This window comes from Trachypithecus francoisi, unplaced genomic scaffold, assembly GCF_009764315.1.
Source record: "Trachypithecus francoisi isolate TF-2019V2 unplaced genomic scaffold, Tfra_2.0 Lachesis_group11, whole genome shotgun sequence".
NCBI lineage: Eukaryota > Metazoa > Chordata > Mammalia > Primates > Cercopithecidae > Trachypithecus > Trachypithecus francoisi.
In genome coordinates, this window is record NW_022681456.1 from 52498736 (window position 1) to 52525049 (window position 26314).

At 34.6% G+C, this 26314-nt stretch overlaps 1 protein-coding gene across 1 annotated transcript in view; it reads right to left on the reverse strand.

The window, feature by feature from the left end:
* ACSS3 (acyl-CoA synthetase short chain family member 3) overlaps positions 1–26314 on the reverse strand; it is a 178787-nt gene that overhangs the window by 110323 nt on the left and 42150 nt on the right. The window contains exons 3-5 of the mRNA XM_033221156.1: positions 15828–16016; positions 11737–11871; positions 8038–8178 (exon numbers count right to left, since the gene is read on the reverse strand). Of these exons, the coding sequence (XP_033077047.1) occupies positions 8038–8178; positions 11737–11871; positions 15828–16016 (465 nt within the window). The remainder of the gene's footprint in view (positions 1–8037; positions 8179–11736; positions 11872–15827; positions 16017–26314) is intronic.

Consider the following 26314-nt stretch of genomic DNA (forward strand, 5'->3'; position numbering starts at 1 on the left):
AAAGATTTGTCTTATATTGCATTTTGGGCAAAAGTAGGGATCGTTATATCATTGTAGTACAGTTTTCACAAATCAGTTTCAAGTAGTTTTCCCCAACACTGGGAACATATTCAACCTCAATACAAGACTAATATTTGAACACTGGATACAAATGTCACCATAAATAAGAACTAAGAGTAAATTTAATAATTAAGTTCATGTATTGTTTTAAAAAACGTTAATTGTCATTGGCTCAGTAAGACATAACCGAGTGAATACTCAGAATGAGTAGGTGAACACCTGCTGAGAGATAGAAGGTATATTCCACTCACATGTATTTTGAAGCATCTTTTAGCACAACAATTATAACTGCTCTATGCAAAACAAAAAAGTGTTTTTTATGAAAGGGCAAACATGGATCTAATCAATAACTGTGCTATTAATTATGCTTTTTGGCATAGCTCTGCACCTTAACACACATACACAACTCAGGAAAATGAAACAGAAATTGACTTTCCATTAGTTACTAAAATTGCTGCTCTCCTCAGGTGCCACTAATAAAACATAGGTATCGTGCTGTGGAACATTATTTTATTCACCAGTAACAACATCTGGTCTCTTAGCAAATATCAGATGCAACTTTGTTGGTATTTGAGAGCTATTTTCTAGGTTGTATGACATGGTTAGCATGCAGCTGGCCCTCTTGATCTCCATGGGCACATTCTAAGCCTCATGCTAGTAGGTTTTACACATGCACTTTCCCATGTAAACGAAACAGTTATTTTCCCACTGTATCCTATCCTATCTCCCATGCACTTTGCTAGTTTGTTCTATTGAGAAGATCTTTTCCTATGGCTCAACAGATTGATTGAATCTGATATTAATCAAACTGCAAACACTTTATAAAAACTTTCATTTTACAGGCTAGAAAAAGTAGTTTTTTGTAGATAATATGCTGTCCATGTGTTATGACAGATGGTGATACTTAATATCAGTAACAATTTCACTTAAAAATGTTTTAAAATTTTCTCTCCATCCTACATGTCCCTGCATTTAGAACTCATTTTTATCAGTAACTCTAAATATTATTATAACTAGGTAAATTTTTAGACCATATGGTACAGAGGGTAAGATGCGTTGACTAGAAATGATGACAAGAAATGAAAGGCGAGGGAAGACATAACTGAGTAGGAATTCAATTGTAAAACCTGAAAGATAAATGTGAAGGATAAGTTGTCAGATTTCTATTTACCTCTCAGATGAGTACTTCTTCAAACCACATTTACCAATGTCACTTTGTCTATAAATTAGTGAATACTTAAACCCATCTGACCAAAAAAAGAGACTTAAAAATGAGACCATGCATGAAAAAGCATTTGAAGTTGTAAAGGCTAAAATTTAATATCTCATTAACAATATTATTTCCTTAGTTCTAGCAATTATTGCTTTACATTTTACCCTGTGCTCCTATCAGTCAAAAGGCATAAATGTCAAAATAATTAGAGGTTGCCATCAAAGATTCTCATTTAAAACAATTAAAATGAAGCTGAAGGAGTGAGAAGAGCCATAATTTATGCTTTTCATTAGTCATTGATACCCACTTACTTTTATTTTTTAAAGAATGAGTATACGAATTTTAATCAAGCATCTTTTTACCATTTATTAATCTAGACTCTAGATCTGCAATTTGGTCTTGCCTCCCAAATGCTCAGATAATACAGTTTCAAATTTCTGGGTATTTGATATGGTGCAGACTAAAGAAACACATAGTTTCATATTCTCCAGGTTCACCATCTATAAGAGGTTTGAAAGCACAAAAAACACAAAGGTTACATTTCAAGAGAATTTCTTTAGCATAAATTTTAATTTGTGACAAAAATAAGATGATGAAGCATTTTTGTTTCCTGTTTATAATCACATTATCCAGGTAATGATAATTAAAATGCAAAAGAGAAACACCATTCAGCCTCTGAAAACACATAAATTATGCTCCAGAAAACAAATCATTATACTATAACTAGGCAAATTTTGTTGGAAACTAAAAATATCACTTTTACAGTAGATCTCAATATGAAGTAAAAATACTCAACACCAATGCTTACCTCTAAAACACAAACCTTCTTTATTTTAGTCTTTTGAATCTCTATTATTTATTATTACATTCTATACATTTTTTTTTTTTTTTTTTTTTTTTTTTTCCTTTGAGATGGAGTCTTGCTCTGTCACCCAGGCTGGAGTGCAATGGTGTGATCTTGCTCACTGCAACCTCCGCCTCCCAGGTTCAAGCGATTCTCCTGCCTCAGCCTCCCAAGTAGCTGGGACTACAGAGGCATGCCACCATGCTCAGCTAATTTTTATTTTTATTTTTATTTTTTTAGTAGAGACAGGGTTTCACTGTGCTAGCCAGGATGGTCTCGATCTCCGGACCTTGTGATCTGCCCTCCTCGGCTTCCCAAAGTGCTGGGATTACAGGCATCATGCACCGCGCCCGGCCTCTCTATGTATTTATATTCTACCTACCTTAAAAGTAAAGTCATTAGATGATCTAGTATATTCTCATAAATACCCTGTAACCTGCCAATATGCTGTTCTGATCTTTTGGTAGGATCAGTCATAATTCTTAAAGATGTCTGGGGAACTTGAAAAATATCCAGATGGGACTAGCACTCTGCGCCCTGAATAAAGACATGAAAGTGAATCCTATCTCAGAAATAGGACTGGAAGCAATATGAAAGTGCTCTCTTTTGGGATGGGGGCACAAATGTAATGTTCATGGTGTTTAAAAAATTCAATCAGTGCAAGTAAAAGTAAAGGCTGAATATTAGTTTCTCAGAAATGGTACCACAAAGTTATCACAGATAGTTCTTTATAATTTCCAGCTTACTGAGCTACTTTTGAAGACAAGTAAAGTCAAAGACTGCCATAAATGGGGCCATTAAAGTAAAACAGAAAACATGTTAGTATAAATGTTGTCTGCAGTTTTGGTTGCCACAACTTGAAAAAGAAAAATACAATTGCAACAACAGGTGTTGTAGAAGAGGAGGGAAGCCTGAAATGTGTGGTAAGATTAAGAATTTGGGATTCTTCATTGTAAAAATGTAAGCTTTTTTTTTTTTTAAATGATCTTTGAGTATCTGAGAGGCACATCCCGAAATACTGAGAATAGAAAAGTTTAGAGTACATGACAAAACTTCCTATTTCCTACATTAAGTCCCTCTATCATTTATTTTGTAATAAAGAATCATACAAGGCAAATATATATATATTTACATATGTAAAATGTCTATTTTTTCACATATACACATGTAAATATATGCATGTATACATGCATGTGTACATATTTATATCCTTACATATATGTATGTATATATATCTGTGTGTGTGTTTGTGTGTGTGTGTGTGCGTGTATCAATTCAGCCTGACACGAAACAATAGAGGGGGAAAATAAATTTTACTTGAAGGAAAGAAAAGAAACCCATCACCAAATGATGGCAGGTGTCAGAGAAAAAAATGAATCGTTCTGATTGTTTAAAAAATCTAACACATCAGCACTAAACCTTGTTTTGGTCATGGTTTGACAGATGGCACCCCCTATTTCTAGAGTAAGCCTCCACCCCTTTTCTAAACCTGATGAACTCTAACGTCTTCACCAGGAGTATTTCAAGACGTTGCAAAAGTACCACCTCTTCTGGGAACTTTCACCCATCCTATTATTTGTGTCAAATGTCTTTCAGGTCCTCTTTCACAGCCCTCAGGGCCTGCAAATCTCATCAGAGAACTGATATCCCCTCCTGGTGCTGTGCCTTCTCCACCACTTTGAGCACAACACCTTTGTATCTTCAGCACAGTGTCTGGGGTAGAATAGGCATTTAATACATTTGTTGACTGTCTAAATGAATGAACAGTTGAGTGTATAAATCCATGTGAACAATACAATTATGTTAACAAATACTCTTTGTTCAGTAGAAACCCTTGACACTTGTAGAATTTAGTGAACCTTGAATCTTCTTAGAAGGCATAAAATGTTTCCATTTGGGATATTTCATCAAACATGAAATACCTTGATACAGGTTTTCAGATGATTCTGAAGCTATGTCCATGGAGGATATTTTGGCAGTTGTATAATTTTTTGTCGATCTGAACAACTGTGAGCTAAGGGGCAAAGGTGCAACCAGTTGAGCACTTTAACTGCAAGAGCGTACCACAGATTAAACAAAAAAGGTCACTGCTCTTTTTTATTTGACTTTCATTCTCCTTTTTTTTTTTTTTTCCCTAGGGCAGGAAATAGTATTAAGTCACTTAAACAGGAATAAAGTTACATAAATTTTGTAAGTCCACATCAGGACAAAAGGTCTTATCTACCACTTTCTTGTCATGCTTTCTTTTCAATCTTTTCCTTTTGATTTCTTTCCCCTTGTTTTCTTTTGACATTGAACTTTTCTTCTTTCTTTTTTTTTTCATTATCACAATCCCTTTATGATATCAAACTGAATAAGATGCATATTATGATCACTAAATCTCCCATACCTGAAAGGACATCTCATCCAGATGAGGGATTCTTTCATTATGTAGTGCTTTGAACTATCTCAAAGATAGGCACCCAAACCAAACAGAATAGAAACTCACAACAAAACAGAAATGTATGCAAAGAAGCTCAGATGTGGTTGCTGGAATATTTACAGCAGCTAACAGATTAAAATGTCATACAGCAACTTGACAACTCCAGGGTTGGCAAATGCCGATATGCAAATATGCCCTAAATATATCTACAAATTCTAACCAAAGAACAGACTGCCTTGTGTGTGTTTTATATTTGAGAAACAAGCATTTTTAGGCAGAAGAGTTTTTTTATGAGCTCACAACATTATTTTTCCTCATGAAGATCAGGAATTGAGGAAACAAACCATATGATGACATCATATTTATATCTAAATGCTTCATTAATGCATGTGTGTTTATTTTTCCTATACTTACATTCTGTGGATTCCAACATTAAGATTTTAGGTACTATTAATCCTGATTATACCTATGAAAAATGAAATGAGAATGGTATGAATAATGAGGTGTCCAAGAAGCTGACTTACTAGAGAAGTAAGAGATCATTCAACAAATATTCTGAGGCTCTACATGAGTCAAATTTTAATGTTAGTGCTACAGTGGATCCAAAAAGGAAAATGTATATTCTAAGACCTCAGAGGACATTCATTGTTAAAAGAGTAAATTAATAAAAACGAATATGTATAAGATAGGTTAAAATAAGTGCCATAAAAACTAATATGTATAAGATAGGTTAAAATAAGTGCCATAAAAACTAATATGTATAAGATAGGTTAAAATAAGTGCCATAAAGGTCTGTTGGTTATGTAAAATTTAAAACAATTTCAATTCTAAAGTCCACTGGAGGGAAGAGAGACCTAAAGAGGTAACTACCTTCTTTTGGCATTCTGTATGTGTTAACTTTGCAAAGCCCACTCACTCACACAATTTAGTCACCAGTCCTGTACCCCAATAACCTACAAGGGTCTATCTCCAACTGCATATGTGTAACTCTTGGGCTGAGACTCTCACTACCAACTCTTGACTGGGCATCTTCGTGTTAAATGTCCTGAAGACACATCATGCTCAGCATGTTAAAGACTTTTAGTTTCCCTAGCCTCAAACCATCCTTCTGATTCTATTTCAATGAATATTCAAAAGCACCCTCATATGTTCTCACATTCAAAGTCTTAGACTTCTAACTTCGAACCAAATCTGATTCCTCCCTATTAGGTAGGCTGTCCTATGTAAACTCCCAAACTAAGTAAACAGCCTGAAAACTAATCTCTTTGTCTCCACTGTGTGTAGTCACCTATCTTCCCAACTAAATGATCACCTTCTATCTTGCATCACCTGTGTTCATACCTGGTTCAATCCCACTAGACTAGAAGGACTGTACTTTACTCATAGTTGTATCTGTTCTAGCACAGGATGAGCACTCCATACAAACACATTAAATTGAGTCAAATTCAATGTGGGTGCAGAAATCTCCACACAATTCAAGCCCTCTCAAATTTATTGAAATAGATTGTCTTCAGGATGGTACATCAGGAGGAAAATGAAGATGATAGAAATATCAAAGGATCTTCCATTTAGGCACCGAAAGCAATCCAGAAAAGAATCTCTCAGAGAAAACCTGCGCCAGGCGCAGTGGCTCACGCCTGTAATCCCAGCACTTTGGGAGGCCGAGGTGGGTGTATCACAAGGTCAGTAGATCATGACCATCCTGGCTAACACAGTGAAACCCCATCTCTACTAAAAATACAAAAAAATTAGCCGGGCATGGTGGTGAGTGCCGGTAGTCCCAGCTGCTCGAGAGGCTGAGGCAGGAGAATGGCATGAACCTGGGAGGTGGAACTTGCAGTGAGCCAGCCTGGGCGACAGAGCGGGTAGCTAGGGTCCTTCCTTATTTGGAACCACTTTTCAATCTAATACTCTGTGTATTGCTTTTATTTTATTTCTACTACACTGGCAAGTCAGCTTTTAATTTCTGAAAACCTTTTCTTCTGCCCATCCCATGAGATCCTACTCCAGGTCACAGTGAATTTCAGTGACTTAAAGTCTTGAGGTTGCACAAATGTTTTTATAAGATTTCTTCAGGTTTTAAGAAACTAAATTTTTTAAAAATTAAGTTATACTGTGTTTTCAGGGTCAGGAGTTTTCTCTCATGTTGATACTTTTATATTAGATCATAACTTTTCTGAGTTCCCTTTTATTTTATAGCCAAATGTTCAGTTGGACTCCAGGTGGCTAGTGTGCAAGGCAGAATTGGAAAAAGTGGAGGTTGAGAATTATGTCCAGCAGATTATTTGGCATGCTTCAATAAATAAATCTTCCAATCTCCAATATGCAGAAATATTTTTCAAGTCACTCGAGTTGTAACAAAATCATAAGGCTTCAATTCTACAATGAAACAAATATCTTCATGTGTGTGCATCTATGTATGATTTCAACAAAAATTTATTGAGCACCAACTACATACAAAGAACAATGGTAGACCAAAATATACCAAAACATGACCTGTGTCCTCAGAGAGAATATATTCCCCTATAAAAAGTGTTCCTTTTCACAAGCAAGGCTTACATAGAACATCTTAAATTTCCTTTTAAAAAGCTAACTAATCAAATAGAACCACTATTTTAAGATGATTAAGAGATGAAGTTTTCAGAATACTGATGCTACAGTAATCTAACAGTAATAAAGAAGTCACTGTCCTCAAGGATAAGAATGATTACGAAAGTCCTTTCTCCTACTAAAATTCTACAATTCAATGAATATTAAGCCACCTAATAAAGATGAGTAAGGAAAATTATACAGTTATCCTTTATAAAGGTCTATGAAGAAACAGTGTTATTTGGAGATACCAGGCAAAAGTGGTATTTGTTGATATTTGACACATTAAATGAATATTGATGCTTTCAACTTTGCTTTGTAAAAACACGTTTCATGGTGAACAGATTTAAAAATCCTTGAGTGTCTTCCATGCTGTAAATCAAATAGTTCAATACTTTGGATAAATTGCCTCTGTTCAAACTGCCTAGGTCAATTCTCAAAATCACATTCATAATAAAGAATTGAATTCCCCTAGATCAAAAAATCAATTCTATACTGCATGAAACTTATACCTCAATTTAAAAGAATAAAAATATCTTATTTAAAATATATTTTTATATAATGTTATTAAACCAACTGATATTCAATCAAACATCTACTAAAGCAATTGTATATTTCTAGCATTTGAGACAATTCTGGAAGAAATGAGAGCAAAATATTCGATGTTAAATAATAAGTGTTTTTATATTTAGCACTAGGCACAAAACCTCTTTAAAATATAAAGTAACTGTGTCAGGTGAGATCACGCCACTGCACTCCAGACTGGGCACAGGAAAAAAAATAAAAGCAAATGAAGTAACTCTCTAAACTTCAAAGTAAAGTCTGCAAACATTTCCAGTCAGTGATCAAACATTCTTGGTGCAAAGTAAATCTGCTGCTATAGATAGTTATCCCTAAGAGAGTGAGTACCTTAGGTAACCCTGTTGTGCCAGATGTGTAAAGAACGTACAGTGGGTGTTCTGAAAGAACAGGAACACAGTCATGTGATTGGGCTTTTGCCATCTCTTCATCCCAGTCAAGGTCACGACCTGGAGCCAAAGGAACCGCCTCCTACACAGGAAAAATATAAGAGTATGTACTGTAATAAGGAGATTAAATCAAGAGAACAAAAAGTAGCTAAATCTATGTAAGTCCGAGCATCTGACTGAAAATCTAAGCCTATAATGGCACTAAACATCAGATTTATGACTAAAAAGCTCAAGTTCATAATTCAATATAAATGTTTATAAAAAGTCCAAAGGTTTTATATTCACTTCAACTAAACTGACAAAAAAAAATGTTTCATTTAAATCTAGAGATATCCTTCAGAAATTCAGTATAATGTAGTAATGTTTCCATCAATACTCATAGCTTAATTAACAAGGTTTCATGTTTTTATAGATGCACTAACGACTTTATAAACTAATTTTTATTTTCCATAGCCTATTTCTTTTACTTCGCATTTATCATCTTTACAATGATGTGTCAACTAAGCTAATAAATTTATCTTCATGCAATGGCCTTTAGGAGTAATACCACAGCTGCCTTTCCAAATAAGAAAACATTAATTCTTCTTCAGGAGTAGGGAAGAATTCTACTATTGCTTTTTGAAGACTAAAATCCAGCATTGAAATTTAGTCAGAGTCTGTGATATATCCAAAATACAATCCAAATTTTCCTCCTTCAAGATCATTCATTATTGTGGGAGAAATATTTTTTCCTTTTTTTTGTTTCAAGAACCAGGCTCTGTGTTGTAAACTTTGTGATAATAGAGTCATGAGTTAAACAGATACATCTTTAAAGAAATTAAATAGACTTCTTTAAAAACAGTGACAATGAAATGGCCAGATGGGTGAAAAGCAGGGAAGTGGCTGATGGAAAAGTTACTCTGATGGGGAATTACAGCTATTTAAGTAGAGTTAATGCCCATTAAAAGTCTGGCTTTTTCTTAGATGTTAGCTGAGCTCAAGATCACACATCAGGAAGTTTATAATTGGCGAACATGTTAGCATAAGCACAAGCAAAGTTATACAACACTCAATGAAAGTTGATGAGCTCTACTATCTAGAGATGTGTGTAACCATTTCGTTAAAGTGATTCCTGAGATAAGCCCAAAGATTGAAAAATTTAGAAAAGACACCTCCATTTTCTAGGTTGCTTAATACATTAATCATGGTGGTAAAAAACTGTTCATATATTTAAATAGGTACATTTACCAATTAATACTCCAAGATAATATCACAAATATGATGCCTGTATGAATAAACACATTTATAGCTAACACATTTATAGCTGAATCCGAAGACCCTTTATCAAGTTGAAGTTTCAGGCCAAACTGCTTTCTCCAGCCCCACTGTGATAGGTACTGGCTCTGCCATTTAGATAAATAAAATAGTTGATTATGACCAAATCATAGGTTTCCATTTCTTTTTATACAATAGATAAAAGCAACTAATTGCAAACTATCAAACTTTTGACAACACAGAGATCTATAAAAATCATCACACTGCAAAATAAAAACATCAACTGAGTGATCACAACAATAATTACAGGGTTGATAATTTTTATGGGCCTCTAATGAAATCAGGACTTCAATAAATGGTTATTCTTCAGGCTAAGAAACAGAGGTACATGCAAAGGAGATCTGACAAATAGAGAAAACAAAACATTTTCAAATATATGCATTTACTTCTATAGATATGTCTTTCCTAATTCTTATAATTCTTAAAAGGCAGTATTGGGAGAGTGTAGGGGTGCAATATCCTTTGATTCCATCATTGCTTGCCTGAAGCTTAGGTGTGGTAACCAAGTTTTTACCTCCTCTTACAAAAATGCAATCCCGGTTAATAAGACACACCGCTGAGCCTTTGTGTCTCTCTAAATTCAAAGCAAAGCCATTCCACTGGGCTTAGTTACTGCCTAAACAGCAGGTCTACTAGAAAGAACAAGAGATTTCTACAGCCCTCATCTATATCACAATAGAGGAAAGGGCCTGCAGAAAAAGAGAGAAGCTGAGAAAGTAAGCTAGTTATTGGAGGGCAGCAGGCAGTTAATCTCTATTAAGAAGAAAAGAGAAGAGACTTGCATTAGAAAAAACTGAATAAGGAACATTGATATCCTCCATATGCAATGTGTTTATAGTGAAATAAATATCATATATCTTGTTGGTTACAAGTCATTAAATTAGAGTTTAAATCCTGGTTCTGCCACTTATGAGCCGTGACTTTGGGCTATGACCTCTCCATTACTCAGTTTCTTTATCTCTAAAATAAGGCTAGTAACATCTATGTCATTGGTTTGTTAGAATTAAATAAGAAAAAAATATTTGGAAGTACTTAGCATTGGGCCTAGAACTTAGTACATCGTAAGTTCTGTACAAACTACATATTAATGTGAACAGCACACATATACTCACATATGCATACACTGTGTGTGTGTTCCTGCCATTCCTCTAAACTGTTCTTACCCAAAGCCTTCTATATTGCTGATTTTGCATTACCTGATTTAAACAGCAAAGAAGCTTTTTTAAAAAAAGTGCTTGAGGTCTTCTGAAAGAAACTTAAAATTCTTCCTCAAGATCATAAGAACATTAAAACCATTAAGTGCAGCAGTTCATGAACCACAGACTACTAAAACTTTACACAGGAATTTAATGTGGTAATGGGAATTGCTTGGTGGTAATCAAAATGACGTATTTTTAACACTCTGTTCTCATATCTTGTCATTTAAGTATTTTCAAATAAAACTTGTCAAGAGTTCTACAAATTGCACACGATTCTTTAAGTCTTGCAATTTCACTTTTGCAAAAAAAAAAAAAAAAAAAAAGCTTAATCTGCTACAAACCCAAGTTGGTGTCATCATAAATAGCTAAAGATTTGCTTGGGTGAAGAAATAAGGTGATCATCAGTTAAAAGGTACAGAAAAAGTACCGTAAATTGTATTCATTGGTATATCACACTGTTCTCCCTTCCTTCATGGATCGCAGAATAATGTATCTACTTAGAATATTCATGTTTTGTTTTCCTGAGCATAGTTTTATTTCTGGCCTAAATACTTTTCTAAATTTTAAGAAGATATGTGCATTCAAATTAGTCACACCACTCCAAGAGTCAGGAGAGCTGAGGGATTAAGCATACAGTCAGAGTGCATACTTTCAAATCTCGACTCTGGAACTTTCAAACCGGGCAAGTTACTTTATCTCCGTGTTCACTGGAGTCCTCTTCTATTAAAATAGTAATAATATTATCATCTAGTTAATAGAGTTACCAGGAAGATTAAAAAATATATTCATTAGTAGAATGTCTTAAAAATCATACGGTAAGCAGTCAATTCATGTTTGTTGTTATTATTATTGTTAATATAATCCGAGCTAATTAAAAACACAACAATAGCAGTATACATAGAATCCAATTCATTAATCTCACACATGTTTCTGTGTTTCAGTCTTTTGGTTTTAAGCTGGATTTTCATGAAGTCAGTAGGTCTTATTCATATTTTTTTAGAAATAACAATGACATTCAGCAGTATACTTAATAGCTTATAAATCAAGTGTATCTTTTAAATGGTAAAAATTAAAATCATTCTTAGCATATTAACATAAGTAAGAACCAAATTCAATATTCAGATTACCATATTTGGACGATTATAAATGAGAATTTTGTCTGGTTTGTGTTGTCCTATTTTTAGCGCCTCTTCTACAAGTGGTACGTACTCTACCCTCCTTCCAGGTTCAATGCCAAATGATGCTGTAACAACCACCTTGGGCTATAATTAAAAAATAATAATGGAGAGAAAGCTTTAACAATGTTAATTAGGGTAATCACAATATTTCAGTTGCAGACTGGCAATTTAACATTTCTAAAGAAATATCTGAATGATTCTGTTTTCTACTGAATGGTACGAAAACGAATAAACCATTTGTAATTGTTATAGACTTAACCACTTCTACATAAATCTCACTTACCTGTTCAAAACTGCATACTCAATGATGTTTTTGACTCATATGTATGAAATGTATAAATCCCTTTCAAATAATTCATTAAGCCAGGTGGATTTGCCATGAACTAGTACAATGCAAATCTTGAGGCCCCTTACTTGCAAAGGCCCCAGTAAGAGCTGGCTGCTGCTGAGGTTGTAGTAGCATTTCACAGGTTTTCTATATATTTCTCTTCTAAATGCCTAAAGAGACTGCAGCAGAAAAGATGCAAATCTCCAATAATTTGTAATATTTTTTCTAATTCTAAATATATATTCATGTTCACCAAATATTACATTGTATTATTTTCTTAAAAAGGCTCCCAAATGATTAAAGTTTCAAGGCCCACAAAGCCTAGACCTGCCCCTGTCCTTAAGATGCACTTTGTACTCTTCACCTGGCAATTTGCTAAGTCATTCTTCAAGACAAACACAGGTGTAGGCAAAACGTATCCCTGTTGGGAACCACAGCTTATGTTAATCTCTCTTCTTCAGTATATTCTGGACATGCCTCAAATGTTCAGCTATAGTCAGTGTTCATACATCTCTACTACTGCACGGTAAGCTCTATAAGACCAAGTTTGAATGCCATTTTTTTTTTTGTTTCCTATACCTAGCACAGTGCTTGGCATGTCATGAGCTTTCAGCAAACATTTGTGGAACTCATTAATTTGCAGAAAAATAAGTCCTCATATTTTTAAGTATATTGTTTCTTCACCAAGAAATCCAAAGCAAAAGAGACAGATAATAAATTATTCAGAAGGCAGATAATTGACCCAAGGTATTGAATGTATTCCTGAATTCTGATTTCTAGTTCTAATACATTTCATCTAGGAAAGGTTTATACTGTGCTAAATATATGCATATATAATATTGTCTGCTTTTTGAATATAATTTAATATTCATGGAACTGAGGCTCAGTGCAATTACATAGTTTGCCCCAGGTTATAAGTGGCGAAGGCAGAAGGAAGGCCAGTTCTGTCTGGTTGTAGAACCTCTTTCAACCATATCAAGTTGCCTTAAAACAAAACAGAAAAAAAAAAAAAGCAAAAAGTCTTGTTTCCTTTTATTATATTTTTAAAAGTCAGACATTTGAAAATAATTCACATTTTAATATCTGTAATACGCACAAAAATAGCTCTAGATAGCATTCCTTAAAATTAGAATTCTGAATAAACAAAAGCAAGCTACATATCAGATTAGGAGCATATATAGAATATATCAAAGCTTGAATAATTTAATAAAGTCAAAATTAGACTTCTCCTCTGAAAAAAATAATTCCTTTCACATTTCTATTAACAGTCTTATTGGAGATTTTATTGAGTCTAGACTGACTTGTTAGAATATATCATTTCCATCTTCTTCTATAAAAATAAAACTTTTTCTTTAGCCTATTTATCTGAAGATCCTGACATCAAAATCATTCCTAATTTCAACTACACACTAATTTTACCTAACTATCTCAGATATACATCTCTATCTCCATCTTCTCTCCTTACATTTGACCTGCCCAATTGCCTTGTCTATAAAAGCATTTATTGCAGAAACCCCTTAACAAAGGAGTCTTAGGGGTGTGTGTATGTGTGTGTGTGTGTGTGCATGTGTGTGTGTGTGTGTGTGATGGATGAAAATTCCTTAAGTGGTATACCATAACTTTTGTAAATTCTTATTTTTTTATACATTGTAATTTCCCTATACCTTATCAACATTTTTTAAAGTTTCATTTGCAAGTCAGTGACTGATATTTTTTCTCTAGATTTTCTTCATAGACATTAACTCAACATGTTTAAAAAGAAGAAAAAAAAAACGATAAAAAGGACCCAGATAGTTTGTTCACAAATCAGCTTTCTTGTTTTAATAACTAACCTATTACAAAATAAAGTGAGATATGCAAAGCCTCACTCTATACCTAGCACTCGGGGGGCTTCAGTATATATTACCTCTCTTCCCGTTAAGAATGCCTCATCTTGGGCTTCTAAAATTCTAAAGGTCAACCATCTCTTACTCTGATAGAGAGCTTCCTTCCTGAATCTTCCCAGAGTCCTTTTTCCCCTTCATATTGCCCACTGTTTTACAAACAGACCACCTATCAAAGGTTTTTATTACAGCTTCCAGCTTCACTCCTACTCACATACTGCAAGAACTTCCTCTTCTTAACATTGCTTCAAACATGACATTCGCCTGTTCAAAAACTTTTACTCATTAACAGAATCCAGTTCAGACAAAACCCGCCTTTGCAAGCTCACCGTCTCTCACCTTTTAGTCATATTGGTCTACTTACTGTCCTTCCAAATGAATTTTACCATTTCCTGTCTCTACTGCTTGACTCACATTCTTTTTCTGCCTTTTTGGATCCTAATATGTCATTCTCTTCAACCAGCTGAATCTTAGCCAAGATCTAACTCGAATCTCACCTCCTTCAGGAAGCTTTCTTTGGCCACCCCGACTGAAAGAAAATGTTCCTTCTTCTAAATCAGGGGTCTGCAAACTATGGTTGTGAGCCAAACCCAGCACAAAGCCTGTTTCTGTAAAATATTATTGACAAATACACACCTATCGTGTACGTGTTGTCTAAGGCTGCTTTTGTGCTACAACAGCAAAGGTGAGTAGGTACAATAGAGATCGTGTCATCCATACTGCCTAAAATATTTACTATCTGGTCAATTACAGTTAAAATTTTTCTAACTCCTACACTAAATTCATAGATTAATAATAGTTAACATTTTTTACATGCGTACTATATACCAGACACTGTGCTGTTTTAGATTAAATAGCTCAATGATATTTCACAACAGACTCACTAAATTGTTATTTTTGTACCCCATTGAAACATATATACTTCCTGGAAGTATATGGATTGTAAAACTAGTTATATGTCCCATCCATTTGATAAGTATTACTTATTATCCAGTTGCAAAGACAGTATCAGGAACAAAATGGGAGCTTAATAAAATATATGTTGAATGAACAAATTAGTAATTAGTCCTTTTCTTCTATGTCTTATACACCCAAATATAAGACAAGCTAAGTTGGAAAGCATACACCTTCTCATAGTTTATATTCCCCAAGGCACCCAGCAAGATGCCTTTCACATAGAACTGACTTTAAAACAAATGTGTGATTAACAGATGTATGTGAAATAAAAAACATTTTATTTATGTATTTATTTAAATAGCTTGAAGTCTGGGCTTTTAGGGTACCTGTCACCCAAATAGTGTACATTGTATCCAACAGGTAGTTTTTCATCCCTCATCCCCCTTCTACTCTTCCCCTTTCTGGGTTTCCAATGTCCATTATACCACTCTATACGTCTTTGCATACACATAGCTTAGCTCCCACTTAACAGTGAGAACATGAAGTATTTGGTTTTCTGTTCCTGAGTTGTTTCACTTAGGGTAATGGTCTCCAGTTCCATCCAATTTGCTACAAAAGATAGTACTTTATTCTTTCTTATGGCTGAGAAGTATTCCATGGTGTGTGTGTGTGTGTGTGTGTGTGTGTGTATCTCACATTTTCTTTATCCACTCTTCAGTTGGTGATCACTTAGGTTGATTCCATATCTTTGAAATTGTAAATTAAGCTGTAATAAATGTATGCATGTAGGTGTCTTTTTGATATTTAATATAATGATTTCTAGAAAAAGTATATATCAACCATCCTATTTGAAGGGAGGATCTAACAGGTATAGATCATTCTCAGATGATTCATCCACATATAAATATGATTTCCCAAAATAAAGCATTTACCTTTACATGATCAATGCGACTGCTTAGTTCTTTGGAAGCAAATCCTCCAAATATGAGACTGTGGATGGCACCTATCCTTGCACATGCCAGCATGGCATACATTGCCTGTGGGATCATGGGCATGTAGATAACGACAGTGTCACCTTTTTTGATTCCATGCTTGACGAAGACACCAGCCAGCTTGGAGACCTATGCCAAGACCATTAGATCAGTAAAGTGTTTTTTGTATTATTTCACTAAACTTCTAACTTAAGGTAGTAATACTAGAAGATGATCAGCCACTTGGCAGTAGATTAAAGGAGCCTGAGTAACACGTGTTTGATGATGATGATAATGCTTTAGATGGTGATAGTAATAACAATTGTATTATAATCATTGATTATAAACCAACTTACCATTATTATGTCACATAAATTTTACGACTTAACATTGCTTAACCATTCATGTCACAACATTTTTACTGGGCAACTATTATATACCAAATATGGTATGTAAGAGTTGAGAACACAACACTGATAAATGAAAGACACAGAATTGCCCCTGTAGAGCCTACGTATTGCAAAAGGTGAATCTGTCAGGTGAAGAGAAAAACAAAATAATTACAAATTTAGATAGATGTTGGGTAACTGTTAAAGGAAACAAGTATACATTAATAAAGAAAACATATCATTAAACACTAATAAAGCAAATAAGACAAATTCTACTATATTATTATTTACATCTAAAGATAAGGTAATAAGGTTCAGAGCTTATAAGCTCTAGTAAACAGCTATTAGCTAAGGTAAACAGCTAACCAAGGTCAGAGAACTAGCAAATGCTGTAACAGGACACGATCACAGGTCTTCCGACCTCATATTCTTTGCTCTTTCTACGCCTTTATAGTTTTTTTACACTAATTATTTATACAAACTGACTTCCCTCTGTATTTGGATGAAATGTACAGTTTTTTTGCTTTTGTGTTTTTGAGATCTCAACAGATAAATGTCTCTTCCCTATAACATGTTTTTGTACTTTCTAGCAATAAAGACAAAACAGATCATAAGCCCACACATGATAAAATTTCTTTCAAGAATCCTTCTCATTGGCAATTATAGCGGGCTGTGGGAAGCACCCCCAGACCTTAATGAATAAGTAGCTCAACATTCTTTTACTTAATATATATAAATGAAGTATCTATTGTATGTCAGATACTGTTTTCAGATACTTCAGATAAGTAAACAAGATAAGACAATAATCTCTACCCTCCAAATACTTATACTTTAGCAGAGAAAATACTTACAATAAGCAATAAACACAAGAAATAAGTAAATTACCAATTATGGTAAAAAATCTTCATTCATATGGGGGAGGGAAGTAGAGCAGAGTAAAGAGGATTTGGAGTGCAGGGGAAGGCATGGATGCAGTTCTCACTGGGACCTCACTAAGAAAGCAACAAGTTTAGTAAGACATGTAGAAGGTTGGAAAAAAGTGGATATCTATGAGTGTACTATTTTAGGCAAAGAGAAAATCAGTGAAGTACAAACATGTAAGAGGTAAAGGAGATCATATGTGATGCAATCAAGGAACAGCAAGGAAACCAGGGGCCTGGAGAAGAAACAAGTGACAAGACAGTTGTCAATCAGGTCAGGGGACTAAAGGGCCTGTATGGGCGTGGTGGGCAATTAGAAGGACCATGGCTTGACTTTGAATGTGACTGCCCAACACAATGAACAGAGGAGGCTTGGGAGAAGAAATTAGGCCACATGGCTATTTATGGTTCCTTTCATTTTTGTCTCTCCTACTTTCGGAACAAGTTTAAAGAATTCTGAATCCTGGCCATTTTTCTCTTTTCTCTTTATTCACTTACTCTGTATAGATGGGGAAAGGTGTGGTCAAGGTTAAGGTCTCTGGTGAAATAAAGTAAAAGCAAAACAAACAAAAAAAACTATTTTAGTGTTTTATTCTACTTTATATTGCAAACTCTATTATTGAGTGCTATGTTTCAGCAACTTCAAAGATGCTAGCAGAAAGTTATGAGAAAGATACACTAAAGTAATAAAAATCATGCACTTGAATTCTATATGGAATTCAAAAAACAAGACAAAAACTGGAAAGTTATATCCAAACATCTCAGTGTGCAACCCCTGTAGAAAGTGACCATGCTTTGTGATCACATTGCTGGATACATCATTTAAGGTACCACACTGAGAGAGACCAAGGAGAAGAGCTAGTCTTATCCAAAGCTGTGACTTCAGCATCTTGAATTGTACCAGTTGTTGAATAAAAACGACATTCAAGCAAGGTCCGCACTACCAATAATTCAGTAACTTTATAATCCAGTCTCACTTTACAGTGTTAATGGAAGATACCCACAAATTTTCTGTCCTCTGAAAGAAATGAGATTAAAAAATAACTAAGATCAGAGCAGAACTGAAGGAGATAGAGACATAAAAAAATCCTTCAAAAAATCGATGAATCTAGGAACTGGTTTTTTGAAAACATCAACAAAATAGACAGACCGCTAGAAAGACTAATAAAGAAGAAAAGAGAGAAGAATCAAATAGATGCAATAAAAAATGATAAAGAGGATATCACCACCAACCCCACAGAAATGCAAACTCCCATCAGAGAATACCATAAACACGTCTATGCAAATAAACTAGAAAATTTAGACAAAATGGATAAATTCCTGGACACATACACCCTCCCAAGACTAAACCATGAAGAAGTTGAATCCCTGAATAGATCAATAACAGGCTCTGAAATTGAGGCAATAATTAATAGCCTACCAACCAAAAAAATTCAGGATCCGACAGATTCACAGCCAAATTCTACCAGAGGTACAAAAACCAGCTGGAACCATATCTTCTGAAACTATTCCAATTGATAGAAAAAGAGGGAATCTTCCCTAACTGATTTTATGAGGCCAGCATCAACCTGATACCAAAGCCTGGCAGAGACACAACAAAAAAAAAAAGAGAGAGAATTTTAGACCAATATCCCTGAAGAACATTGATGCAAAAATCCTCAATAAAATACTGGCAAACTGAATCCAGCAGCACATCAAAAAGCATATTCACCACGATCAACTTGGTTTCATCCCTGGGATGCAAGGCCGGTTCAACATATGCAAATCAATAAACATAATCCATGACATAAACAGAAACAAAGACAGAAACCACACGATTATCTCAATAGATGCAGAAAAGGCCTTTGACACAATTCAACAGCCCTTTATACTAAAAACTCTCAATAAACTAGGTATTGATGGGATGTATCTCAAAATAATAAGAGCTATTTATGACAAACCCACAGCCAATATCATACTGAATGGGCAAAAACTGGAAGGATTCCCTTTGAAAACTGGCACAAGACAGGGATGTCCTCTCTGACCACTCCTATTCAACATAGTGTTGAAAGTTCTGGTCAGGGCAATCAGGCAGGAGAAAGAAATAAAGGGTATTCAGTTAGAAAAAGAGTAAGTCAAATTGTCCCTGTTTGCAGATGACATGATTGTATATTTAGAAAACTCCATTGTCTCAGCCTCAAATCTCCTTAAGCTGATAAGCAACTTCAGCAGAGTCTCAGGATACAAAATCAATGTGCAAAAAATCAGAGGCATTCCTATACACCAATAACAGACAAACAGAGAGCCAAATCATGAATGAATTTCCATTCACAATTGCTTCAAAAAGAATAAAATACCTAGGAATCCAACTTCCAAGGAATGTGAAGGACCTCTTCACGAGTACTACAAACCACTGCTCAGTGAAATAAAAGAAGACACAAACAAATGGAAGAACATTCCATCCTCATGGATAGAAAGAATTAATATTGTGAAAATGGCCATACTGCCAAAGGTAATTTATAGATTCAATGCCATCCCCATCAAGCTACCAATGACTTTCTTCACAGAATTGGGAAAAACTATTTTAAAGTTCAGATGGAACCAAAAAAGAGCCTGCATTGTTAAGGCAATCCTAAGCCAAAATAACAAAGCTGGAGGCATCATGCTACCTGACTTCAAACTATACTACAAGGCTACAGTAACCAAAACAGTGTGGTATTGGTACCAAAACAGAGATATAGACCAGTTGAACAGAACAGAGGCCTCAGAAACAACACCACACATCTACAACCATCTGATCTTTGACAAACTTGACAAAAACAAGAAATGGGGAAAGGATTCCCTATTTAATAAATGGAGCTGGAAAAACTGGCTAGCTATATGTAGAAAGCTGAAACTACATCCCTTCTTTACACCTTATACAAAAATTAATTCAAGATGGATTAAAGACTTAAATGTTAGACCTAAAACCATAAAAATCCTAGAAGAAAACCTAGGCAATACCATTCAGGACAAAGGCATGGGCAAGGACTTCATGACTAAAACACCAAAAGCAATGACAACAAAAGCCAAAATAGACAAATGGGATCTAATTAAACTAAAGAGCTGCTGCACAGCAAAAGAAACTACCATCAGAGTGAATGGGCAATCTACAGAATGAGAGAAAATTTTTGCAAAATATGCATCTGACCAAGGGCTAATATCCAGAATTTACAAAGAACTTAAACAAATTGACAGGAAAAAAATCAAACAACCCCATGAAAAAGTGGGCAAAAGATATGAAGAGACACTTCTCAAAAGAAGACATTTATGCAGCCAACAGACACATGAAAAAATGCTCATCATCACTAGCCATCAGAGAAATGCAAATCAAAACCACAATGAGATACCACCTCACACCAGTTAGAATGGCAATCATTAAAAAGTCAGGAAACAACAGGTGCTGGAGAGGAGTAGAGAAACAGGAACAGTTTTCCACTGCTGGTGGGAGTGTAAATTAGTTCAACTATTGTGTAAGACAGTGTGACAATTCCTCAAGGATCTAGAACTAGAAATACCATTTGACCCAGGCATCCCATTACTGGGTATATACCCAAAGGATTATAAATCATGCTACCATAAAGACACATGCACACATATGTTTGGTAGCACTATTCATAATAGCAAAGACTTAGAACAACCCAAATGTCCATCAATGATAGATTGGATTAAGAAAATGTGGCACACATACACCATGGAATACTATGCAGCCATGAAAAGGATGAGCTCATGTCCTTTGTAGGGACATGGATGAAGCTGGAAATCATCAATCTGAGCAAAATATCACAAGGACAGAAAACCAAACACCGCATGTTCTCACTCATAGGTGGGAACTAAACAATGAGGATACTTGGACACAGGGCAGGGAACATCACACACTGGGGCCTGTTGTGGGGTTGGGAAGTGGGGAGGGATAGCATTAAGGGAAATACCTAATGTAAATGATGAGTTAATGGGTACAGCACACCAACATGGCACATGTATACATATGTAACAAACCTGCATGCTGTGCACATGTACCCTAGAACTTAAAGTATAATAATAATAAAAAAAAATTCCTTTGTGTGAAACAAAGATCTCAAAATGGTAGATCACAGCCAAATGTGACCAAGATGTGTTTAAGTTGGAGCCATATCACATTTTAAGAAAATGAACCAGCATATTAAATTTAATAGGTTTCACATACAAATCTAGATCTCCAGTTTCTCTAGAAAAATTGTAAAGTCTAGCAGCACCAGGCCTGTGTTCTTGAATAACAGCAATCAATTGAACCAGATGATCAGTCTAGTGGTTTGCCATAAAACTGGCTATTCCCGGGGGGCATTTATCATACAGCTTGCATTTTTTTTCATTCTGAGTTCAAAATATATTTTTTTACTTTTTGTTTATTTTATGTTATATGCTTACACCACATTTCCCTAACCATACAGAAAGTGTGATATATACCGACAATTGATATTTCTCCCATACACCCACTTCTGTAGGCATCTGAGTTGTCAATCACTGCCCTGAAAACAATTTTTAGTCAAATTAGGCTGCACCAGGCCCATGTAACCACTAGATGGAGTCCGTTTGGCCTTGCTTATTTCAGCGGCTCCTCAGTGTTTTGATAACCTGATAACCACACCAGACTTGGTCTACAGACAAAAGGTTTACAGAATCAATAGTACAATTTTCTTTTTCAGTAGTTTTCAGGGCTAAATGTTACTCTGGTAAAATTTTCCATTATAATTTGTAAATCTAAATATATATGTATGAGAATATGTATGAGAAAACATACAAGTTCATAATCACTCAAATAAAGTATTACTGGAACTACAAAACAGAAGGCATTTGATACTGCTATTTCAGGGTTCACCTAGTTTTTATCAACTTCAGGTGGAAAATTATCAAAGAAAAAACCGGTATCATTTTTAGCCAATGACATATTCTTATCCTACCATAAACGTCTGAGTATAGAGTTACGATTTCTATTATTAGCAAAAGGGAAAATATTTTAATATAGGTTGTTTATAATAAATAGTTTTTCAACTGACAAAAAGTTAACCATGTGCCATTCACCCAATTCACATTCATCTTTGCACCTTCTTAAATGTGTTTTTTAATTTGTCAATAACTTGATGGTTTTATACAAGGATAGACCAGTAAAATTGATTTTCAGTCTGACATCAAAGGCAATAGAGATCCCAGGGGAGCAAGGCCAGCTAGCATGAGGATACTACACTGCCAGTGTGTCAATAACTGGGCTGTGAAGGAAACCTAGAGGAAATGAAATAAACGTATTTATTTAGATATAACAATGTGTGACTCTTCCCACTAGAATTTATATGAATCATTTTGGTACTAATTTAAAGCCATTTTAACACATAAACATCCTGTCATTGGTTCAATTTATGTAGTATCTACTGTATGTCCTAAACTGAGGTCAAGTCTACAGATACAAACATGAGAAGGAAATGGTTGGTCCTTAAACCAAAGAAATTTGGAGTCTGGAAAAAAAATCACATATAGTAATAATAATTGTAAAGAAAATGTAACAACTGAAATGTATATATTGTAAAATGGTGTACACATATATTTGGTTTATATATAACATAAATATAATATATAATGCATCAGATAGAAGTAAAAGCTTTAAATTTCAGTTATAAAATGAATACATATTGGTATGAATAACGAAAACTAAATTAATAAAAAAATTTGTTATCATTCTGGAAAATCTTTCAAAAACAGTCTTTGGGGTAGTATAATTTTGTGATCAAATGCTCATATCTCAAATATAAAGATTAGTCAAAACTGGTCAAAAGCTATGTTCTACAGAACAAATTGGCACTTGCTTCACAAACAGCAAGTGTGCTCACCTAAGGAAAATCACGCTTGTACAAAAAAAGATAGTTCTAGTTTCCAAATTGGAGTAAAAATGCAGTGATCAGGGGCAACTTCAAAACCACATCAAAGAAAACTGTATGAAAAAGCAGACAAGAGAATGCATATTTTCAAAATGCGACAATGTTACATTGCAAACCCTGATCTAAATAGTAACAAAAAATAAAACTAATTTAAAAACCAACTATAATATCTGAGGAAACAGATTACTAAAAGTATGGACAAATGAATTGTTCTTGAGAATATGTATAATTTTCATAGAAAGAGTTATATAAAATACCTGCACCTTACTTTTAAAAATATTACATTAATCATACACATTTTTGTTCGTTTTACTTGTACACATACAGGCAGCCATTGAAAAGACTGAAATTGTAACTATAATGAATAACTTATTCTTTTGTCCATGCATTAACTATGTATCCAGGTAAATACCTGTGGAAAGAGAATTTTCAGTAATATAAATATTTTCATATAACATAGGAAGGTTCTAGAAATGTATCATTTTAGACAGTTACAATTTATTAGATACAGCACTGAACTAATTTTCATTTAAGATGATACTATGCTAAGTCAATTTATTTTGAGATATGTCTCCTAAAACCAGGAAAGTTAGAGATGTTATTTAAAAAAGAAAGATCTTTCTTTTAAAGATGAAAAATCACATTTTTGTTTATAAGTAAAATGTATTATTATTTATCTAAAACACAGAGGAATATTTATTTTATATTTAAGAATGGCATTCTATTAAATTTTCCAAGAAAAATTACAAAATGCTATATTACATTCAAAATAGTTATCTGTCAGTGGTCTAGAAAACATTTACTAGCACATTTCTTCTCGAATAATTTTCTCCAAATGAAAGAGTAAATACCATTACTCAATTATCATTTTTCTCATTACCAGTTTCTTTACACATGGGTTTCAATCAATATTTAGTCATTTTCAGACTATGTATTCACAAGCAAAGTGAAATAGATAATTATTTAATCCCTTTAGTTCAAGTTCAAAATAACCAATATTTCAATAATCTTTTTGCTTTCAAGACTACCGTGATTTTCAGACTATAATTTCACAGAAAATTAGTTAAATCCTGTATTTCCCTATGTATATGGGCTCACAGTCTTGATAAGGAATACTGTCTTCCATTTCTTTAATACTTATGTTAAAATTTAAAAGAAAATCATCAGAATTCATCACATCTTGTAAAGAATATTTTGTTAATTATAAAACAGTATTTCTATGTAACAATCAGGCCATTGTGGACAGAGAAAATAATTCTACATGAAGGAGAAGCCCAAGGTCTTAAAGAATGGAAAATGTAATTGATGCCTGTCATTAACACACAACAGGTCTAGGGTGCATGCAATAAAAAGGAAAGAAAATACATAGACAAAGAATAATTAACGATTGCCTCTACTTTTTACCATTTTAACATCTCTCCACTCTAGACATCAATAATTGGGTAATTGTAACTTCCTCCTGTTTTTACTCACTGGAGAGTTTCTGCCAATATCTCTAATCATCACAGCATGTGCCATTTGGCTGAAAAAGTGAAGGCAGTTTAGTTTAGAGAGAGAAGACATTCAGGATGAAGAGGTCATGAGATTAACTAGAAAGGTATGAAGAAACATCAGATATGATGCAAAGCCTTGTTATGCCCATCAAGTTTAGACTAACCCGAAAAACAATGTGTAATAATTGAAAAATGTTTATCCTCTTTAAAAGTAAGTGCTTTCCAAATTCTTAAAATGTAATGATTATTGTATTAACTATAATCAATAATTTGATGATTATTGCATAAACTCAATTATTACGTAATGGGGTAAAAATAAATAAATTTATTTGAGAAATATTAAGAATGGGGCCACAGTTTGGGTTTTAGCAACTGACTGGAAAGTGGTGCCATTCACATTGGACATGTTTAAATTTGAGATGCTAGTGGAACAACCATGTATAGACAGCTACTCGGCAATCCTGCATATGATCTCAGCATCAGGAGAGAGATGTGGGCTGATGACACAGAACTGAGAATAGCCAGCGTTACCAGTGGGAGTAGCCATCACATATGTGGCAAAAAAGGCCATTGGCACAGACGTAATCACCCAGGTGAGATGTGTAAAATGGAAAGAGAAGGCAACCTAGAAGCAAGTAGTGAAGGGACAGTCAAAAGAAGCATTTAAGAGGGATAATTACACAAAATGAACACAGGAAAGAAAGGAAATGGGCAGAATGGTATATAGAAGTAAGTGAAGACTGGCAGAGAATGGACAAAAATGTTAGATATGATAAAGAGAGGAAGTAAAATATTGAACACCTATTGGAATTAATAAGAAGAAAGCATTAATTACCTTAGCTAAATGAGGCAGTAGCATATTTTACAGGACTTTGGTTATTGGTTATGTGTGTGGTAAGGAAGTTGAAAAGGCATTTTTCCAAAGTTAATCAGTGAATGAAAATAGGTAAGAAACTAGCTAGTAGTAGAAACATGGTTTCTGTTTTGTTTTGGGGTTTTTTTGTTTGTTTTTTGTTTGTTTGTTTGTTTTGTTTTGTTTTGTTATTGAGACGGAGTCTCGCTCTGTCGCCCAGGTTGGAGTGCAGTGGCCTGATCTCGGCTCACTGCAACCTCGCCTCCTGGGTTCACGCCATTCTCCTGCCTCAGCCTCCCGAGTGGCTGGGACTATAGGTGCTCGCCCCCACGCCGAGCTAATTTTTTGTGTTTTTAGTAGAGACGGGGTTTCACCATGTTAGCCAGGATGGTTGCGATCTCCTGGCCTCGTGATCTACCCACCTCGTCCTCCCAAAGTGCCGGGATTACAGGCATGACCCACCACGCCCAGCCCATTTATGCATGTTTTTAAGAGAAAGAGTCAGCAGTGAGATAGATATAAGATAGATTAACAGAACAAGAGCCCTAAAAAGAATTGATAGAATGGCTCCAAGAGACCAAAGAAAGATTAGCTTCTATTTTAAAAGGAGGGAAAGAGAAAACAATGGGTGTGGATACAGGCAAGTCTGCAGGTTTGGTGACAATAAATTTATATAATCATTGCTGGGCTTGAATCAATGTACCCTGTTAAGCTTGAGGCACAGAGGCTGGAAAGCCAAAAGTTTAAAATAGCCTTTGGAGGTAAAAGAGAAACTTATTCGAGAAACGCTAAAGAAAAAAAAAAGAGAAAAAAGAAGAAGACAGCATTGAAGTCCCAGTGGACACTGGAGACCGTAAATTTATATT